The 17154-nt window shown below is 45.2% G+C and overlaps 1 protein-coding gene across 1 annotated transcript; it reads left to right on the forward strand.

The window, feature by feature from the left end:
• Positions 1–16192: 16192 nt before the first annotated feature.
• Positions 16193–17154, forward strand: LOC149866644 (olfactory receptor 2A12-like). Its single transcript, XM_090041635.1, has one exon. The coding sequence runs from the start codon at positions 16360–16362 to the stop codon at positions 17152–17154; it is 795 nt and encodes a 264-aa protein (XP_089897761.1). The 5' UTR covers positions 16193–16359.

A 17154-nucleotide genomic window follows, 5' to 3' on the forward strand; every position in this document is an offset into this window, starting at 1 on the left:
TTTATCCTTACAATTCCTCCAGATAACATCCTGCATCCCTTATAATTGCCTATCTCCATCTCCCTGCCCTCAGTTGCCTCTGTAGCTTTGCCTACTTTTGGCTATCTCCTCCTTGGCACACCTGTGCTGGCAGAAAGATTTGCCCTGTAGACAGACCAGCTTAGCTCCCCCAAATAAGAGAACCTCTCCCAGAAGAACTGCATCTGTTCTGGGGCTTTGACAGACTTGTGAGAGTTTTGTCAGTGACAGAGTGTGATTTATTCCCACCCATAACTATCATGGATCTGATGGAAGAATTTTTAATGAAAACAAAACCTTCTTGACTATGAACTGAACTAACCAGGTGAATCTACTACAGAAGAAGGTGCAGCTGGTTTCCTTTCTTTCAATGCGAGCTGACCTAGCCAGACCCTATGAACACAGCAGATCTTCCCCTCTGGGTTGCATATACAGTGAAGGCAAAGTCCCTGAACCATGAGGCTGGGACAGGGGTGCATCATGGGGGGTGAGAAGGGTTAGTGACACCCCTTTCCCCACTTTGATTCCTGCACCATCAAAAGTTTAAAACCAACTGTCTAGGAGGGGGCAGTGACGTTTCTATTTAGGCAGCATTGAAGGGGTCGATTGATTACATGGCTCATTATAACCTGATTCGTTATAAACTCTTAATTCCGTGGGTGTTGATGACACTGGGCATGTCTACACATCCAACTAGTGCACATGATAGGCACCTGGCTGGGTTCTTATGACCCCTCCTACCCCCAGTGCCATTCCTGCCCATGGCAGGGGGTCAGACTCCATGATCTGTCTAGGTCCCTTCCCACTCATTGATTCTATGAATAAACTGCAGAGCTGATTGCTCCAGCAGTTTTTGCTAATTGCTCTAGGGGGAATTCCATCTGAACACATGCTTGGAAACAATTAACTCCACATCAATCAGCTCCATCGTTTATTCAGGAACAGCCTGTGGAGCTGGGTTGGAGCAGCCCTGGGTGGCAGGTAGTCCTGGGGGCCAGCCTGCCAGCCAACCCAGGGCTGCTTCCCCCAGCTCAACATGTTGCAGAGGGGCTGGCTAGGGCATGAGAGAACTTCAGTGTAGGGCTAGCCAGCATCTGCATGTGCACTGCTGCAGAGTTTTTTTACTCCACAACAGAATAGTATTTGTATTTGCAAGTACTATCCTGCTGCAGAATAAATTAATTTTCTCTAGCTTAATAGGGACACACATATAGATGCTGAGATATTTACAGTGCAGTTAATTAGTCAACTGCACAGTAAATGTCTAGTGTAGACACCCCCCCACTTTCCTTTTTAATGGCCTTGATGCTTAACCTTTCTTCTACAAATCTGTTAGCTGATCCTGGTAATGTAGCTCGTATTTCACAGCCCTCCAGATTGTTTTTATCTCTAGCTAAAAACATTAACTCATGTATAGTGATAGTAACTCAGGGGAACATTAACTCATGTGTGGAAATAACTTTCATTGAAGCATTGGGTGCACTACTAAGAAGCTCAAGAAAGCAAGCTTTTGTTTTATGAATCTAAAAAAACATTTAATTTTGATGACTGGCTAATGAAATGTCTTTTGATTGTTTTTGCCTAGTTTGTTGACACCAATGAAGTGGAGAGAGATTAATAGGAATCATGGAGATGATAATGAGCCACGAAGTCAATTGACTCTCAGATTGCCTGAAAAGAAATGTTCCTGCTCTTCCCAGGCACTTGGTCTTACAGTTTGCGTGAAGCAGGAATCAAACCAGGTACGACTGCACCCTCTGCTGGATCTGCCCCTAGTTGTTGGTCTCTCTGAAATTCCCTGGTCTTGAAAGTGTCCTCTGCTCTGGAGAATATTCTCCAGTGTGCATGCATGGCCTCTAGTCTGCAACCGAAGGTGAACTGGTGACACCAGTTATACTGAATCTCCTTATTTTTCCTTCAACAAGGTATGAAGAATGACCTTATGCTTCCACCAGAGCAATTGGCTTCCACAGGGATCACTTTCACAGGGCTTCCAGCATCAGGTATTTTTCCTTTTCAGCTGGCTGTGATGGCCACTGACTTCCAAGCATCCCATGTGCCCTCCCTAAACTGAGTGGAGTCACTCAGGACAGAAGTCTGTTTCACCTGGTTGACAACCAAAGTGCAGGTTGAGACTGACTCTGAGTTTCCTGACTATTGCATAGGAGAGATTCTATTTTCCCTTTTCCTCCCATTATAGGAATAGAATCATACTTCAAAGATAGAGATGTCTCCTGATTATGACTAGTAGGAGGCACTTACATGTCCTGAGAGGGTAATAAATTCTCTCCTATACTTTAGTCAGGAACCTTAGCATAGATCTCAAGCTGCAGTTTGGTCATCCACTAAGTGAAATAGAATTTTGCCTTCCTCATATCTAGAAAACTTTTCAAGAAAACTGGAATGAGTCAGAATACAAACATGTGGAATCCTGCAGAGATGAAGGGCTCTGTGTGCTACATATTGGTATTTTTCCTTTCGTTGTCTTGTTGGAAAGGGTGAGTAGCCTTTTCACCAAGATACAAGAGTCTCAGTGAAAGCTTTCTTCTCCCCAAATTACTTCCACTTGTGTTTCCCTTTTGAGATTATCCAGAGGGTAATTACTGCCAGGAGGGAACAGTACAAATCCTTCTACTTTGCCAGCGACTTGCAAACAACTAGATCTCTTTCAACAATGGCATTTGGTATCACTTTGAGAACAAAGAATATGGACAGATCCAGGATTGACTAAAGTGGGGTATGGCATACCACCATTCAGACTATGAGGAGTGGGGACAAGGTGTGGCGGGAGCCTAGGTTAGCAGAGGTTAGTAGAGGACCTTTGGGAGCCAGGCAGGGGGCAGGCACATGAAGCAGGTGGGATCTGTCCCCTGCTAATACAGTTGCTGCTGTCCATGGCTGGCCTTGTGTGGAGTGGGAGTGGTGCCCAAAGCTGTGCTCTGGCCAGCGGCTATGCAGCACAAGGCAGGAGTGGGTCAGGAGTGGCTCTACAGCTCCCCCTATGTCTATGTCAACCAGGGACAGCAGTGGTGGTACATAGGTTCCTCCTTCCCACAGCTGCTCCGAGGCAGCCAGGGAGACTTGTCAGGGAGGGATGGGCAGGGAGCAGGCTCTGGAAGGAAGGACCTGCATGCTGCCTCTGCTGTCCCCTGCTGAGCCTGGCATCCCACACAGCTGGAGTGACAGTAGGTATCTCTCTGTGCTGGGTCAGCTGGGGACAACTGCAGCAACAGCAGAACAGCAGAAGGGGAGGGAGTATGCACACCATCACAACCTGGATCTTCTCACCTGTCAAAGAATCCCACACCCTGCAACAGATACAGAACAATCCTGCAGGGAAGGTGAGCATTAGACATTATGTAACCTGGAATACATTGTCTAGTATCATTCAAAAAACCTCAGTTTGTTTGGAGATTAAAACAGAAATCACTATATGTGCTAAGCTTAAATTCAGGACCTGAGAATGCAGTGATGTCAGGGGAAGTCTTTCAGTTAAAACCTTAGATTATCTGAGAATTCTACCTAAAGTTGAAAACCAAAGACAAAACAGTAGAACGGGATTCAACTTGGGAAAAATGGCATGTAAAACATGAAGGGAAAATATTGTGAACATTTATTAGGAAAAGCAGGGAAGCTGTAACACTGAGGCCAAATGATGATACTGGGAGCTAACTACATATGGTTTTATACAATTCTGCTACAGGAAAACATTCTGAGTCTGCGACTGTCACATCACCATGCATTTACTCTAACATTCTGGCTGGTTTATACAGCTGGCTAATACAAACATACTAGTAAAATAATTTCAAGTATTCCTCATTTAAGTAATTAGAAAAGGTCTTCCAATTAAACTTTTACTCAGTTCTTCAATTCCTGACTTTCATAAGCAAGAGTTAATACTGGTAATTATTGTCATTATCAGATAAATGAATATAAGGAAATAGACATACATCCTGTTATGTCTTGGTTCTCTTGTTTTCTCTTATAATTTGCCTGTGCTTTTACCTATGCATAAACTAGCCCAACTTTTATCCCTTTTAGTGGAATTTCTGCAGGTGCATGGGAGATGACAGAGGTCAGAATCTGTCGTTAGCCTGTTACCTGGGATTCATGTCTCACAAGGATGCTAGATGGTCTTGCAGGCATCCTCTCCCATGGGTCACAATCTTCAATTGGGGCCTTTAAGCTACCCAGGTTGCAACAGCTGGACAAGGGATTTGTTTGGCATTAAGAGTAGCCAACACCTTTCTTTCCCTGGCTCTGAGACAGGAAGACCTCCCAGCTCCTTCATTGTGATCAGCTTCAGCCCAACTTCAGACACATGGGGCAGTAGGGATTTCAATCCAGAACTCTCCCCCTTGGGGGAACTGATCTCATCACTAGACTACTGCTTCCACTTTCTGTGTTTTTACTGCTTTTAGCTCCATGAGGGACAGCCACTGTCCCTCATGGAGCTGTTTCATCAGGGGTGCAACTTGATCTACAAAGCAACATATTTGGTGGGGCAAAGAGGAAAAATTCCCTTCCCAAATCCCCAAACAGTAGATTTTTTACATTTTTCTTTGATGCTTCTCCTAAACAACCCATATTTTCTCCTCCACCCACACAAATATTTAAGTCATTTATACTCCTACAAATACCATTCTTTTCTTTTTTTCAGTCTAGCAAATTTCACATATTTCAACCTCTCCTGCTTCATAATATCTACTCTCTGTTGTCAAAGTTTCATTATATCTTTGCTTTCTTCTCTTCGCTCTTCTCCATTTATATTACTTGGAGTATATCTGTAGTGTCATTGGATGTTGCCTTGCAATGTATTATGAATATTGCAATGCTATACAATTACTATAATCTAGTTAGCCATAATCTAGCTAGTTCACCTACTGAAAGCAGTGAAAACACAGAAAGTGGGAGCAGTAGTCTAGTGATGAGATCAGTTCTCTCAAGGGGGGGGAGTTTTGGATTGAAATCCCTACTGCCCCATGTGTTTATGCTTTTTACATGATGATGTGCTTATGTTGTGCAGACGTAACCATGAGCAAGGGCGTGTGGTTTCTTCAGGGAAAAAAGCAGTGGCACAGATTCATGCTGCTGTTTTTTGCCCCATTGCACACCCCTGCACATGTGGTTAACATGGGGAAAAATGCTCCAGGTGGGGCCAGGGAGGCTAGGACCAGTACCTGGGCTGGCCCAAGTAGCCTTACCTGGGGTCCTTGAGGCCTCTGCATCAGCTGTGGTGATCCAGCAGTAGGGAGCCTGGATGGCAGCCAGAGAGTGGCTCTGGCCAGCCAGGCCCCTCATATGGTAGAATATACTCTGGCCATGTGTGCTGCACTGCTTTTTTTTCTGCAGTATTCTTTTTTTTTAACACCTGGATTTTCTGATGTCCAAAAAGACCTGCTGAGGTGCAAATTTTCAGCACAGCAAATAGGTTCACCACAAACCACACATGCACATTCATGGGGATGTGCCTGTGGCAGAATGCCATCTCTGTCCCTCCCCAAAACTCTACTATCAGGCTGATGACCAATTTGACAGTTTGGTTACCATGGTCACTCCAGAGGGCAGACACCCTTGGCCCCATTGGCTTCAGGTAACCCTGAATTGTAACCTGAGCTGGATACATTCCTGAGGAAGGGGGAAACCTGCTCCCTCTGCCTACTTGACTGGCCTCACACACCTGGATGGGGGCTTAAACTCCCTATTGTTCTAGGCAATGTCGTCATGACTGGGAGGGAGCTAGAGACCCCACCAGTTTACCTGGCAACCAGTGATGCATTTCAAACTGGTTGGTTAGTAGCCAACAACTGTTGGCCTTCACTGGATCAGGTAAATGAGGTCATAAAGTCTATATAAGTTAAAGATTGCTCAGGAGGAGGGGCAGCAGCCATAATGAGGACTCTCAGAGAAGCTGGACCATCTGAAACTTGTTGTTTCTCTTGAAACTCGTGGTCAATGAACTGCTTGCCTCAAGAGGTAATCTCCACATGCATCTGGATGATACTTGTGAGTAAGCTACTTGAGATCTAACTAGATATATAACTTGCAGTAACACAGATGCATAATTAAAGGCTACCATGTCACTGTTTGTGCTAAGGGATTTCTCTGATATTGCTCTATCCTGTACCCTATTCCAAACCTCCTCCTTGTAACCAATAAAGTTATCCTCTGTACCTACCATGGGAGATTTGTTGGGAGAGGGTCTAGATTATGCCTTGGGGTCCTTTTGGTCTGGCTGACTAAGGGAGGCCACTATTTGTGCTTCAGACTGAGGGAAGCACCTCAAGTTCTTGAAGTGGGTCAAGTACCCTCAAGGACTACTAGGCCTGTATTTCCCAGGGGGCACAGGACCAAGATCAGTCCAGACCCTGGGTGCTGGCACCTTACCCCCAGGCTAGTGGGTGTGCTCCAGGAAGGGGGTTGGCTGGACATAAGGAGCCCCCAGGGAGGCACTCGGAGCCTGGAAGGCGGCCAGGAACAATGAGACAGGTGGCTTAATGCAGGAGCACCGCTTACTGGCCCACTACAGTGCCCATAGTGTGAAACTGTTGTGGGACTATGCATTAGGGCCAGAGTGTAGCTGACTTGTGTTTCCCAGCAGTTTGGAATTTCAGTTTCTGAGAAATCTTGATATTAGTTGGAGTATTTTGGATGACATTCTGTTCTTCCCTGGTGGTTTAAGGGACTATCCTTTGGCACTTAAACAATCAGAGGAATTCTATTCCTGATGCATAGCCCTACACATGTGGACAACTACATAGCCCCACAAACATCTGCAAGTGTGTGACTGCATTACTTTATCTTTGTCCCCCAGACAAAAGAGTGCTTAGGGTGGTCACCTGCAAAAGTACAGGACCTGTGCACAAACTGGGTGCCGAGTAGGTGCAGAATGAGTGGAGAATTCTAAATGGAGAGTGAGCTATGGCCACCTTGCATTCACACATACCAGGGCCAAAGATATGGCCTGTGGGTTAGTCTCAGACTCACTACAGTCGCATGCAGCAGGTGCTGGATCCAGCTCTGTGTGCTGGCTCCAGAGCTGGAACAAGCCCATGCACCAGCCCCAGGTACTAGAGCCAGAGATAGTCCATCACAGTCACCTCATGCAGAGCATGTCACATTCTGAATCTGTGTCTGAGCCCTGGACCAATGCTAGCGCATGCTGCACATAGCAAGCAGGGCTGGTCTAGGGATGCAGTAAACTGGTCTGAGTGCTGGATCTGGTGCATGGGGCTGGTATGTGGATCCAACACAGCCTGAAGGCAGGCCCTGTGCCCCTCATCTAGTCCACAGGGCCAGGAAAGTTTCATACCCTTGACCTACACAATATGTAAGACCATGAAGAACCAGGCTGTGTCATCTTAAGGAAAATTCAGGGAGAAGAATTGTTACAGAACTGTTCCCTTGTGATGATTTTGTCCAGGAATAGGGTAGCTCCATTCCTCTCATTTTGCTACAAAATTTTTTTTTTCTTTTGGAGGTTAAAAGTGAACAAACAAAACAAATTACTATAGTAACATCTTCTGGAACAGTTCAATGAACACTTGCTTCAAGCTGAAATCCATTTTCATGCTGCAAAGTTTTATGTGACTTCAGAAATTCCAAATCTCTATCTCTTCTGTTCCTGCTTGAATTCTCTCTACATTAAAGCATTTTCAAATAGGACATTGTGTCACTGCTAAGGTGACATCTAGTGGACTGCTAGGGTGTGGACCTCTGGGCACCAGGTGTGGCTAGTCTGCTAAAAGCAACAGGAAAAATCTGCATTCATTTATGCTATTTGCATTGCTGATTTATAGTGTTACTTAATGCGGAGGATGCTGGTCAGGTTAAAATGGCACCTGGAAACTAACATTTTGTACGCATCTAATAAAAAATGTACCCAAAACAGAACTTGACCTCTGAACATATCTGAGCTGCTGCTCAGGGTCCAAATCCAGAATTATATCTGCATTTAGCAGTTTTCATCTCTTTATTATAAACTAAGCCAAACCATTCCAGGTGAAAAGTACAGCAAATTTTGGAGCATCTACAATTTAGACCTAACTTGGCATTTTAATTTAGGCCCAACTCTACAGTAAAGACAAACTTTTCCCCTGCTTACTGACTGTCATGTAAATGTGTCTCTCATTTAATACATTTTTTGTGATTGAAAAATCACTTTACTGATAACCTTAAATAAAACTTCTCATTGGCTTGGCTTTGCAACAATATCTACTAGTGGAGCAAATATTTGCTCTAACAGAAATACCACTCTTTTTTTCTGATGTACTCTCCATGTAACAGTCACTCCTCATAGGTCCTAAAAGTTTCTGTGGCTTCATGGTCTAGACTGAATGCAGTAAGTTATTTTCTTTGAGAGATTTTCAGTTGTAACTATTTTTTAAGCACAATCCAATCATCCTGTTTTCTACAACTCCATCAATCAGCTTGATCCCCAGATGTTTGTGCCTGGAGTAATGATATTCCTGAGTCTGGTGAAGTGAGAAATCAATTGCTGAGATTAAAAGAGAAGTTCAATAAATAGTTAAGATTTGGTCATCTGTCTGCCTTCATGCCAACCTAATTATCCTGTTCATACAGTGCCAATCACTAAAAAGGGAATACCATAAAAAGTGGAAACTAGTAGGGTTGTGCAAAGCTTCAGTCCCTGGTTCAATTTGGCGGAGATTTAGCCTGATTCGGTGGCTGAATCACTGAATCTGAATCAAATCAGGAGACCCTTTAATAATGGATTTGGAGAGATTCGGAAAGATTTGGGGATTCAGACATAGACACAGCGTTAAATGTTTTTTCTATATACCTCAAGGTAGCAGGCAGCTGGAGCATCCCACAGGAGCACAGGGGGCTCCCCAGCGTGCTTCGCAGCAGAACCGGAAGTAGACCAAGAGCACTTCTGGTCCACTTCTGAGTCTGCCTGGGGAGTGTGCGTGGTCTCCCCGCCCTGCACCCCCACAGCTTGGCAAATGGTGCCTCCTGGGGCTGGGGGGCACCCGGGGTCCCCCTGCAGCTGATTGCTGAGCAGGGGGGTGCAGCCCCCCCCAGCGCACTTCCTGGCAGACCCAGAAGTATTTCCAGTCCACTTCTGGGTTTGCCACTGAGTACATGTGTGTCCCCCCCACCCCACACCCGGCGTTCCTGTGGGACACTCGATATACCCCAGCATCTCAGTGCTCATGAGCCATGCCTGGTACCTCGAGGTATGTAGAAAAACCATTTAAAGCTGTGTCTATGTCTGAACTGATTTGGGCCGAATCCAAAACTACTTCACACACCACTATTCAGCTGTACTATAAGAGGTATATATCTGTTAACTTGTCATAAAACAAAAGCAGCTTGGTCCATAAAATAAGGGGAAAATTACATAGGATAGTGGCAATCAGCATTCCAAGAAGCTGAGGCAAAAAAGAGAAGAAAACTTCCCTTCCAAAAATTTCAGTTTCCACAAGACCAGAGGTCCCAGCTTCTTGAAACCTTCCAGGGCCATGGGAGAACTGGCTCTGTCTGCTTCCCAAGGTCTTAGTAAAAACAAGGAATTTAAATAACTCAATCAGTAAATATTTGTTAATGTTAACCATGCAGAAATATGAAGCATGGACTGGAGAGAAAATCAGATGACATGGTGGGCAAGAAGTGGTACAAATTTGAGCTGGGGTTTTTTGCTTCAGCACATGTACTTGGACATGCACTTTGGTGTGGAGCAAATTTGGGGCAAAATAACCCTGCCTGGCTCCTCCCGGATCTGCAGCCAGGGGGAGCTAAAGCCTGGGACCAACACCTGTGCTGTCCCCAGCAGTATAAACAGCCACCCTGGTGAGTAGCTCAGTGCTATCTCGCAGGAGCTTTTGGGGCCCAGCCAGGGCAAGGGTTGGGGGTCTGGGGGGGGTCTGGTGTGGGGAGGGGCTGGCCAGGGCAGGGGTCAGGGGCCTTGGGCGGGCTGGCTGGGGGAGGGGCTGGCCAGAGAAGGGGTCGGGGGGCTGGGGGAGCGGGCAGGTCTGTTGGGGGTCCCCCCCATGGTCCCTTCCCCCCTCCTCGAGCCACCCCCAACTTCTTACTCTCCAGCACTGGAGCCCTGGTGCTGAACACATGGCCTGGTGGGCCGCATGTTTCAGCACCAGGGCAAGGGGCCAACCATAGAGACAGTTTGGCAGCCAGAGCATCTCTGTGGAGGACCCAGCATCTGGGTGCCCTGCTCCACTTTTTTAAACTGATTTTTTTAGAACCCTGGATATCCGGGGGTCTAATTTTCTCCCCACGCTGCAAGTTCCCACATGTGCCTGTTGCCCGGCTTCAAAGGGGTTTGAGGAGGGGCAAGAGGCATGTGTGCATTCGTCTGGATGTGTCCACGGGGTGCGTCCACATGAGACGCTACTGCGCAGTTGTAACAAGCTACTGGACAGCTTGTGGCTACTGTGCAGTAGCATAGGGGGCCATTAACCACGACACAATATACTGTACAACACTACTGTGCACAGTACTACTGCACAGTAGTAACTAGCTATTGCAGGAGCTCGTCACTACTATGCAGTAGCATCAGAAAAAAACCAAGCAGGGATGGTACTGTGCAGTAACACCAATTACTGCACAGATATTTAGTCCTTTGTTATGCAAGTACTAAATTACTGCACAGTAACAACAGCACAGTTTACTACCCATGTAGATGTGGCCACTGAATCCCAGAGGGCCCACTGCTGGTCTGTCTATTCCTCTCTTAGTGGTATGGGTGAGAATCTGTACCACACTGTTGTGGGTGGTCAGGTAGACACTAGGGTAGATTTTTGTGCTTTGGGGTGTAAGAAATGAAATGCCTGGCTGTTGACTTGTATCTTGCCTCTTTTAATCAGTAGTCAATGAACCTGAATGCTTCTAGACCAGATAACAGTAAAGGATAGAAGTAAAGAAGGTTTTATGAAAACCTTAATATTTTCCACTATAAAATTATATTAAAAGGTTAACTTTTGAAAAACTCCCGGGTTTAAGTCACTGTTGCTTCATGAAAAGGCTCCTTGTAAGACCCTCAGGAATTAGAATATTATGCTAAATACTTGTCTCCCTTGGTTGCTCTCCCTTAAGAGACATTATGGAAAACCCTGTGTGTTAAATACAGGTGATACTTTAGTTGTCTCACAGATTCTGAAGGGCTCTTCATTTGATTTCATCTGATGACAGACAGAGTATTGAATTACTTAGCAGATGACATTTTAATTTTTCAGCTTAGAAGATTTCTCTGATATGGCCAGGTCATATCCCTCAGTGGTGCATTTCAGGATGCTGCAGGTAAAGAAACTCATCTACCAAGTTATCTGTAATGTATTCTTATGGTGATTCACCAGTAAACATTCAGTTACCCCCTGTAATGTTCAGTTACTGGGGCCATATGAACTGGAGTTAAGGTCAGAAAGAAAAGGTGAACCTCTGCAGCACTTTGCTTCCCCAAAGTGAACACAGAAGACGGTCAGTTCCTCCAAACAAAAATTAAAAAAGGGACTATAAAAAACCCGCAAGGTCCACTGTTAAAATAGAGCAGGGAATCTTGGCCAAACTGGTATCCTTTCAGACAGGACTATGTAAGTAGACCAAGCAGATAGAACAACAAATCTTACTATATCAGAAGCATAAATTCTCTGAAATAGGGCACTTGCTAGACAATCTGTCAGGTAGATGTGGGTAGTGCACCAGTTTCTGTTGTCTACTAACCCCGAGAGAACAACGTAGCTAGCAGCACCTTTTACTGAACAGGCCTATTGATTTAAAGATGCGTCAAAATGAGGTGGGGAGCAGCCTCCTTCAGTGCATTTCTGGAGTGACATGTATATGCACACTTCAGGGCTTACAGCGAGTCATAGTAACCACTCTGTCACTAAACACCTTTTGCAGGCATCAGCCAAATTTTAATTAACAGGACTTCCCTATGGGATGGTTATTGCACAGTTTTTATTAGTGGCCTTTAGGAACTGTCTGGTCAGATGGCTCAGGGACAGGACACTGGAGAAGACGGACTGCTGTTCTGTCTTTTGTGGATGCTCCTGTCACTCCAGTGTTACAGACCTGGCCCAAGCCCAAAGTTGCTTACATTCTTTCACTTTGGAGCTGTGTGTATCCTAGCAATGCAAATAGGATCCAGCTAGGATGTTTCAAGATAAACGTTACATATGATTTCTTTTATAATCTTCACAGAGAAGTGATAAAGGATAGCAATATGAGTGAACGTGGGTTTCATGCTTTCCAGGTGATTCACATGAAAGGTGCAATAAGTTTGACAATATTAATTGTGGGGACCTGCAAGATGCTGCCCACTTTCCACCAATATTGAGTCCCTTGCACCGAAAGTGCATTTGTTAGTTCAATATTAAAATAGATCAGAACTCCATACAGCTATATCTCAGTTCTCCTGGATCTGACATACTGTGCACAGCCCTACTGTGATCCAACAATAAGGCTTGGCTGCAAAACCTGACAAAAACTGTAAGGCCCACAGGCCCATAAGGTCTGTATTGATAGATTTTGAGATACTGAGCACAGATTTATTTGGCACCCTTTACGATTAAAATCAAAGATGTTATCTAACTACAGGTGTACAAGAGACACAATTTAAACTGCACAGGTAAACTTCTCTCAGGTGTTTCCTACCTTTTAAGAGTTTGACTTTGCTACCTATTTATGAAACGTTATTTCATTTTGTTCTCTTTGTAATTCTGGTGATGATAGACATGCAGCACATATCATCAGTCGCATAGGCATATGCAATATGGCTGAGTTCATTCTGTGTTGGAGAGAGGATGCTCCTGAGAGTTAATTCTGAGTTCACAGTGATCATCAGGGATCTGGGTTCTCTGTTTCCCATGGAACAACAGAGTAAACTGTGGATTTGACAATGGGCAAACACGGATTTCTTGTTTTACAAGAGAAACCAACAGATTTTGGTGTTTTGCAATGATCTCCCTGCAGGCTGGCAGAGTTCCAGCCTGCAGAGACCTGGGAAGGACAGGGAGGAAGGTGGTGAGACAAGGGGTGCCATGTGCATGGACATGCACATGGCTCCAGGCAGCCTGCAGAGCAGCTCCAGCAGGTAAGTGTGGGGAGAGGGAGATTGAGACCCCTGGGGGGAGGGAACTGGGCAGGACTTGTGCTGCTGTCCAGCTGGGCCGGGCCCTGGGGCTGCAATGCATGGATGCAGGGCCCCAGCGGGGAGCAGGATGGGGCTCCAGGTGGCTTGTCTGGAGGAGGGGGAGGGCCATCTCCTAGACTCAGCAACCTGTGACTGACTTAAAGAGTACTCCTAAAGGGGGCACAGGTTTTGGGAAAGGATTCAGATTCACACCTTAGGATTCAAAGCGTGGCATGTTAACCACTCTGCCATTAGGTTCCTCTTATAGCTGTGACCCAGACATCTACTGACAGAGCTTTTTTATGACAACTCTGCCACTGGGATATTTTAGGTGAGCCACCAGGCATCTTGAATTGGCCATGCTGAAGGACAGGACACAAGTCAATGGGACATTGGCAGGGGAGGGTATGGCAGCCCCTGTGTTCCACTGTTCTCTGTGAGCTGCAGTGATTCTGTTCTTCAGTTACAGAATTAGCTACTCTTACATTTTAAGCACCTTTCAGAAATCTCCACACTTCACTCCATGAGAAAGGATATGTTCTCATAGCTGTAGCATGGGGAACCCTCTGATCCCAGACATAGGCCCGCCAAGGTCATCCCCACCACCGATGCTGCTGACAGCATCTGTGGCTGCTCACTAGCTCCATCCCTGCCACTTATGCCACTGCCGGCTTCTGCGGGTGCCTACCCAGACTCAGGAGGCATCAGTTGCCCATGGTATCCCAGAGCTTCAGCTGCTGTACATGGGTGTAAAACCATTGAACAAGTGCCAATTAACACTTCTGTGCTTTTGACAACATAAACTTCACGTGTAATTAATTTGGTAATCCTCATGGAGAAGCAATATGTAGTACAAGTATGTACAAGTGACTGAGTTATTTCAAGTTATCAGCACTAAAAGCAGAGGTGTAACTGGGCTGTTTTGCACTCTGGATGGCAGAGCCCAGGGAGCAGCAACTGCAGCCAGATTGCTGGGGACAGACATGGTGGCTAAGAGTGCAGCAGCAGCTGCTCCTATTTTTGCACCTTCCTTTTCCCTCCACCTCCTCCAGCTTGTGTTCAGGATTTATGTCCCATGTGGTCCCCCTCTGTTATTCTACTGGCTGAAAATTACAGCTGACATATCCGTATTACCAGTAGTTGCTCGATCCTGCAAGATGCTGGCTACTTCCAAGGCTGAGTCCCTTCCACACCAGAGAAGTCAGCACCTCAGAGGATGAGGTGCTGACTCTTGTATGTTCTGTCTGTTCTTGCAGACAGTTTTGTCCACGCAGGATATCGGCAGCTTATGTTGGAATTGCATTTGTTAACTGAAAACACAACCAAGTCAAAACTCCTGGACTCCACAAGAAAACTGCCCTGCTCCTGGGGATAGCATAAACTCTGCTGGACTGCAGCCCCACTGTTGTCCAGCTCTCAGACTCTGCTGGACCAGCTGACAAAGCCTGTAAGGATGGCAAGCCATCTGGGCTCTATGTTAGTCTGTAAGGTGCCACTCTGCCCTGCCTTCTGCCTGACTTCAGACTAACATGGATAATCATCAACAGTCTTAGTTTTCTATTAATGCGCTTCAAGACACTCAGTGGAAGTTTATTTTCCCCTATGTTCTGATATATTCAATACTTCCTCCTAATGCAAGTGAGCACGGAGACATAATTCAATTTCCATAGGCAAACTTTGACATTGTTTCCCCCAAATCTTAAGAGCTTCAGCTTACCATGTATTTAACAATTGTGAAGAATTTCATACACCTGGTCATCTTGTTGGCATTATTAATGCAGTAGCGACCATCTAGCGTATAGGTTTTTTTAATCCTGAGTTAACTCCTTATTGGGGGCATGAACCTGACAGCCTGTTTCTGGGTATTAAGTTCTTACATGGATTTCAGAGAATCAGAGAATCATAGAAAATTAGGTTTGGAAGTGACCTCAGGAGGTCATCTAGTTAAACCCCTTGTGCAAAGCAGAACTACCCTTAACTAGATCATCCCAGCCAAGGCTTGGTCAAGCTGGGTCTTAAAAACCTCCAAGGATGGAGACTCCATAACCTCACTGGGTAACCTGTTCCAGTGTTTTACTACCCTCCTAGTAAGCAAGTTTTTTCCTAATATCTAACCTAAACTTCCCCTGCTGCAACTTGAGACAATTGCTCCTGGTTCTGTCACCTGGCACCATTGAAAACAGTCCATCTCCATCCTCTTTGGAACCCCCCTTCAAGTAGTTGAAGGCTGCTATTAAATCCACCTTCAGTCTTCTCCTTTTCAGATAAAATAAACCTAATTTCCTTAGTTTCTTCTCCAGAGTCATGTGTTCCAGTCTCCTGACCATTTTTGCTTGCCCTCCAATGGACTTTCTCCAATTTGTCCACATCCTTTCTGCAGCGGTGAGCCTAAATCTGGACACAGTTCTCCAGGCCTGGCCTCAGTAGTGCTGAGTAGAGGGGAAGAATAACTTCCTTCAATCTGTTGGCAACACTTCTATTAAAGTAACCTTGTATGCTGTTAGCTGGCTTGACAAGGGCACAATGTTGGTACATATTCAGTTTATTGTCCACTGTAACCCCCAGGTCCTTTTCTGCGAGCTGCTTCTTAGCTAGGGGATCTCCTGCCAATAGCAGTGCATGGGACTGTTCTGTCCTAAGTGTAGGACTTTGCGCTTCTCCTTCTTGAACTTCAGGAAAGTACAGACTTGCACAATTCTTTTGAAAATGCACTATACTCAACATAACAATAAATAAGTCAAAACTCTTAGCCCACAGGCCCAAGTCAAGAATATCCTGTGGATACCTTTGTGAGTATATGTTCTGCAGGTTTCCATGACCACCAGTTTTAGATTTCATACACACTAATCTGTGTAATTGTACCTGGCATCATTTCTAATATTGGAGACATGATCTAATTCCCAAGGAAAGCATTTACAGAAAGGATAGGTCTTGCATGGAAAAGCAAAAGAGTCAACGTTTACAGGAAAAAATGTAGATTGTTATTTGCTTGTTTTTCATGAATTTAATTTCTCTTCTTCCAGATTCTAGTGATGTTGTTTTGTGCTTAGCACATTCCTGCCTAAAATGGAAAATCAAACATTTGTCACAGAATTCATCATCCTGGGATTCTCCATCAGGCCAAAGGTGCAATTCCTCCTCTTGGATTGTTTTCCATACTTTACATTTTCTCTCTGATTGGAAATTTACTTATTCTTGTGTTAATCTGCCTGGATTCCATTCTCCACACCCCTATGTATTTCTTCTTGTGTAACCTCTCCATACTGGACTTCTGCTATGCTTCCAGTAAAGTTCCCCATTTGCTGGGGAACCTCCTTCTCCAGAGGAAAACCATCTCATTTGCTGGGTGTGGGGTACAGATGTATCTCTACTTAGCTTCAGCCCTCACAGAATGTGTATTACTGGCAGTGATGTCTCATGATCGCTATGTGGCAATATGCCACCCCTTGCGCTACAATCTCATTATGAACTGGAGAGTGTGCCTCATGCTGGTGGCATGTTCATGGGTCTCTGGGTTTCTGTGTGGTGCATTACAAGTGATTCTTACCATGCAATTGCCCTTCTGTGGCCCAAATGAAGTGGACCAATTTTTCTGTGAACACTTTGCAGTGTTAAAGCTGGCCTGTGCTGATATCACTGTCAACAAAAGTATCACATCTGCTCTGTCTGTGTTCTTCCTCCTGTTACGCTTTATCTTAGTTCTTATATCCTATCTACACATCCTAGTTGCCATCCTGCGCACCTGCTCCACTGAGGGACGGCACAAAATCTTCTCTACCTGCAGCTCCCACCTGACCGTGGTGGGGCTCTTCTATGGAGCAGCCATCATCATGTACATGGGACCAAGGAACAGCAATTTAGCCATTAGAGAGAAACTTCTCTTCCTCTTTTATAGTTTCATCAACCCCATGCTGAACCCTCTGATATATAGCTTGAGGAACAAACAGGTAAAGGGAGCCCTGATGAAAGTTCTCAGAAGGGAAAAATTCTATCATTCAACAAAATTATGTCTCCTATTTAGTTCATGA

The sequence above is a fragment of the Crocodylus siamensis genome, chromosome 4 (assembly GCF_052110815.1).
Source record: "Crocodylus siamensis isolate JL-2025a chromosome 4, ASM5211081v1, whole genome shotgun sequence".
Lineage (NCBI taxonomy): Eukaryota > Metazoa > Chordata > Crocodylia > Crocodylidae > Crocodylus > Crocodylus siamensis.

Bases quoted from the DNA above. Each gene is read 5' to 3' on its own strand.
- LOC149866644 (XM_090041635.1), top strand. From the start codon at position 16,360: ATGTATTTCTTCTTGTGTAACCTCTCCATACTGGACTTCTGCTATGCT.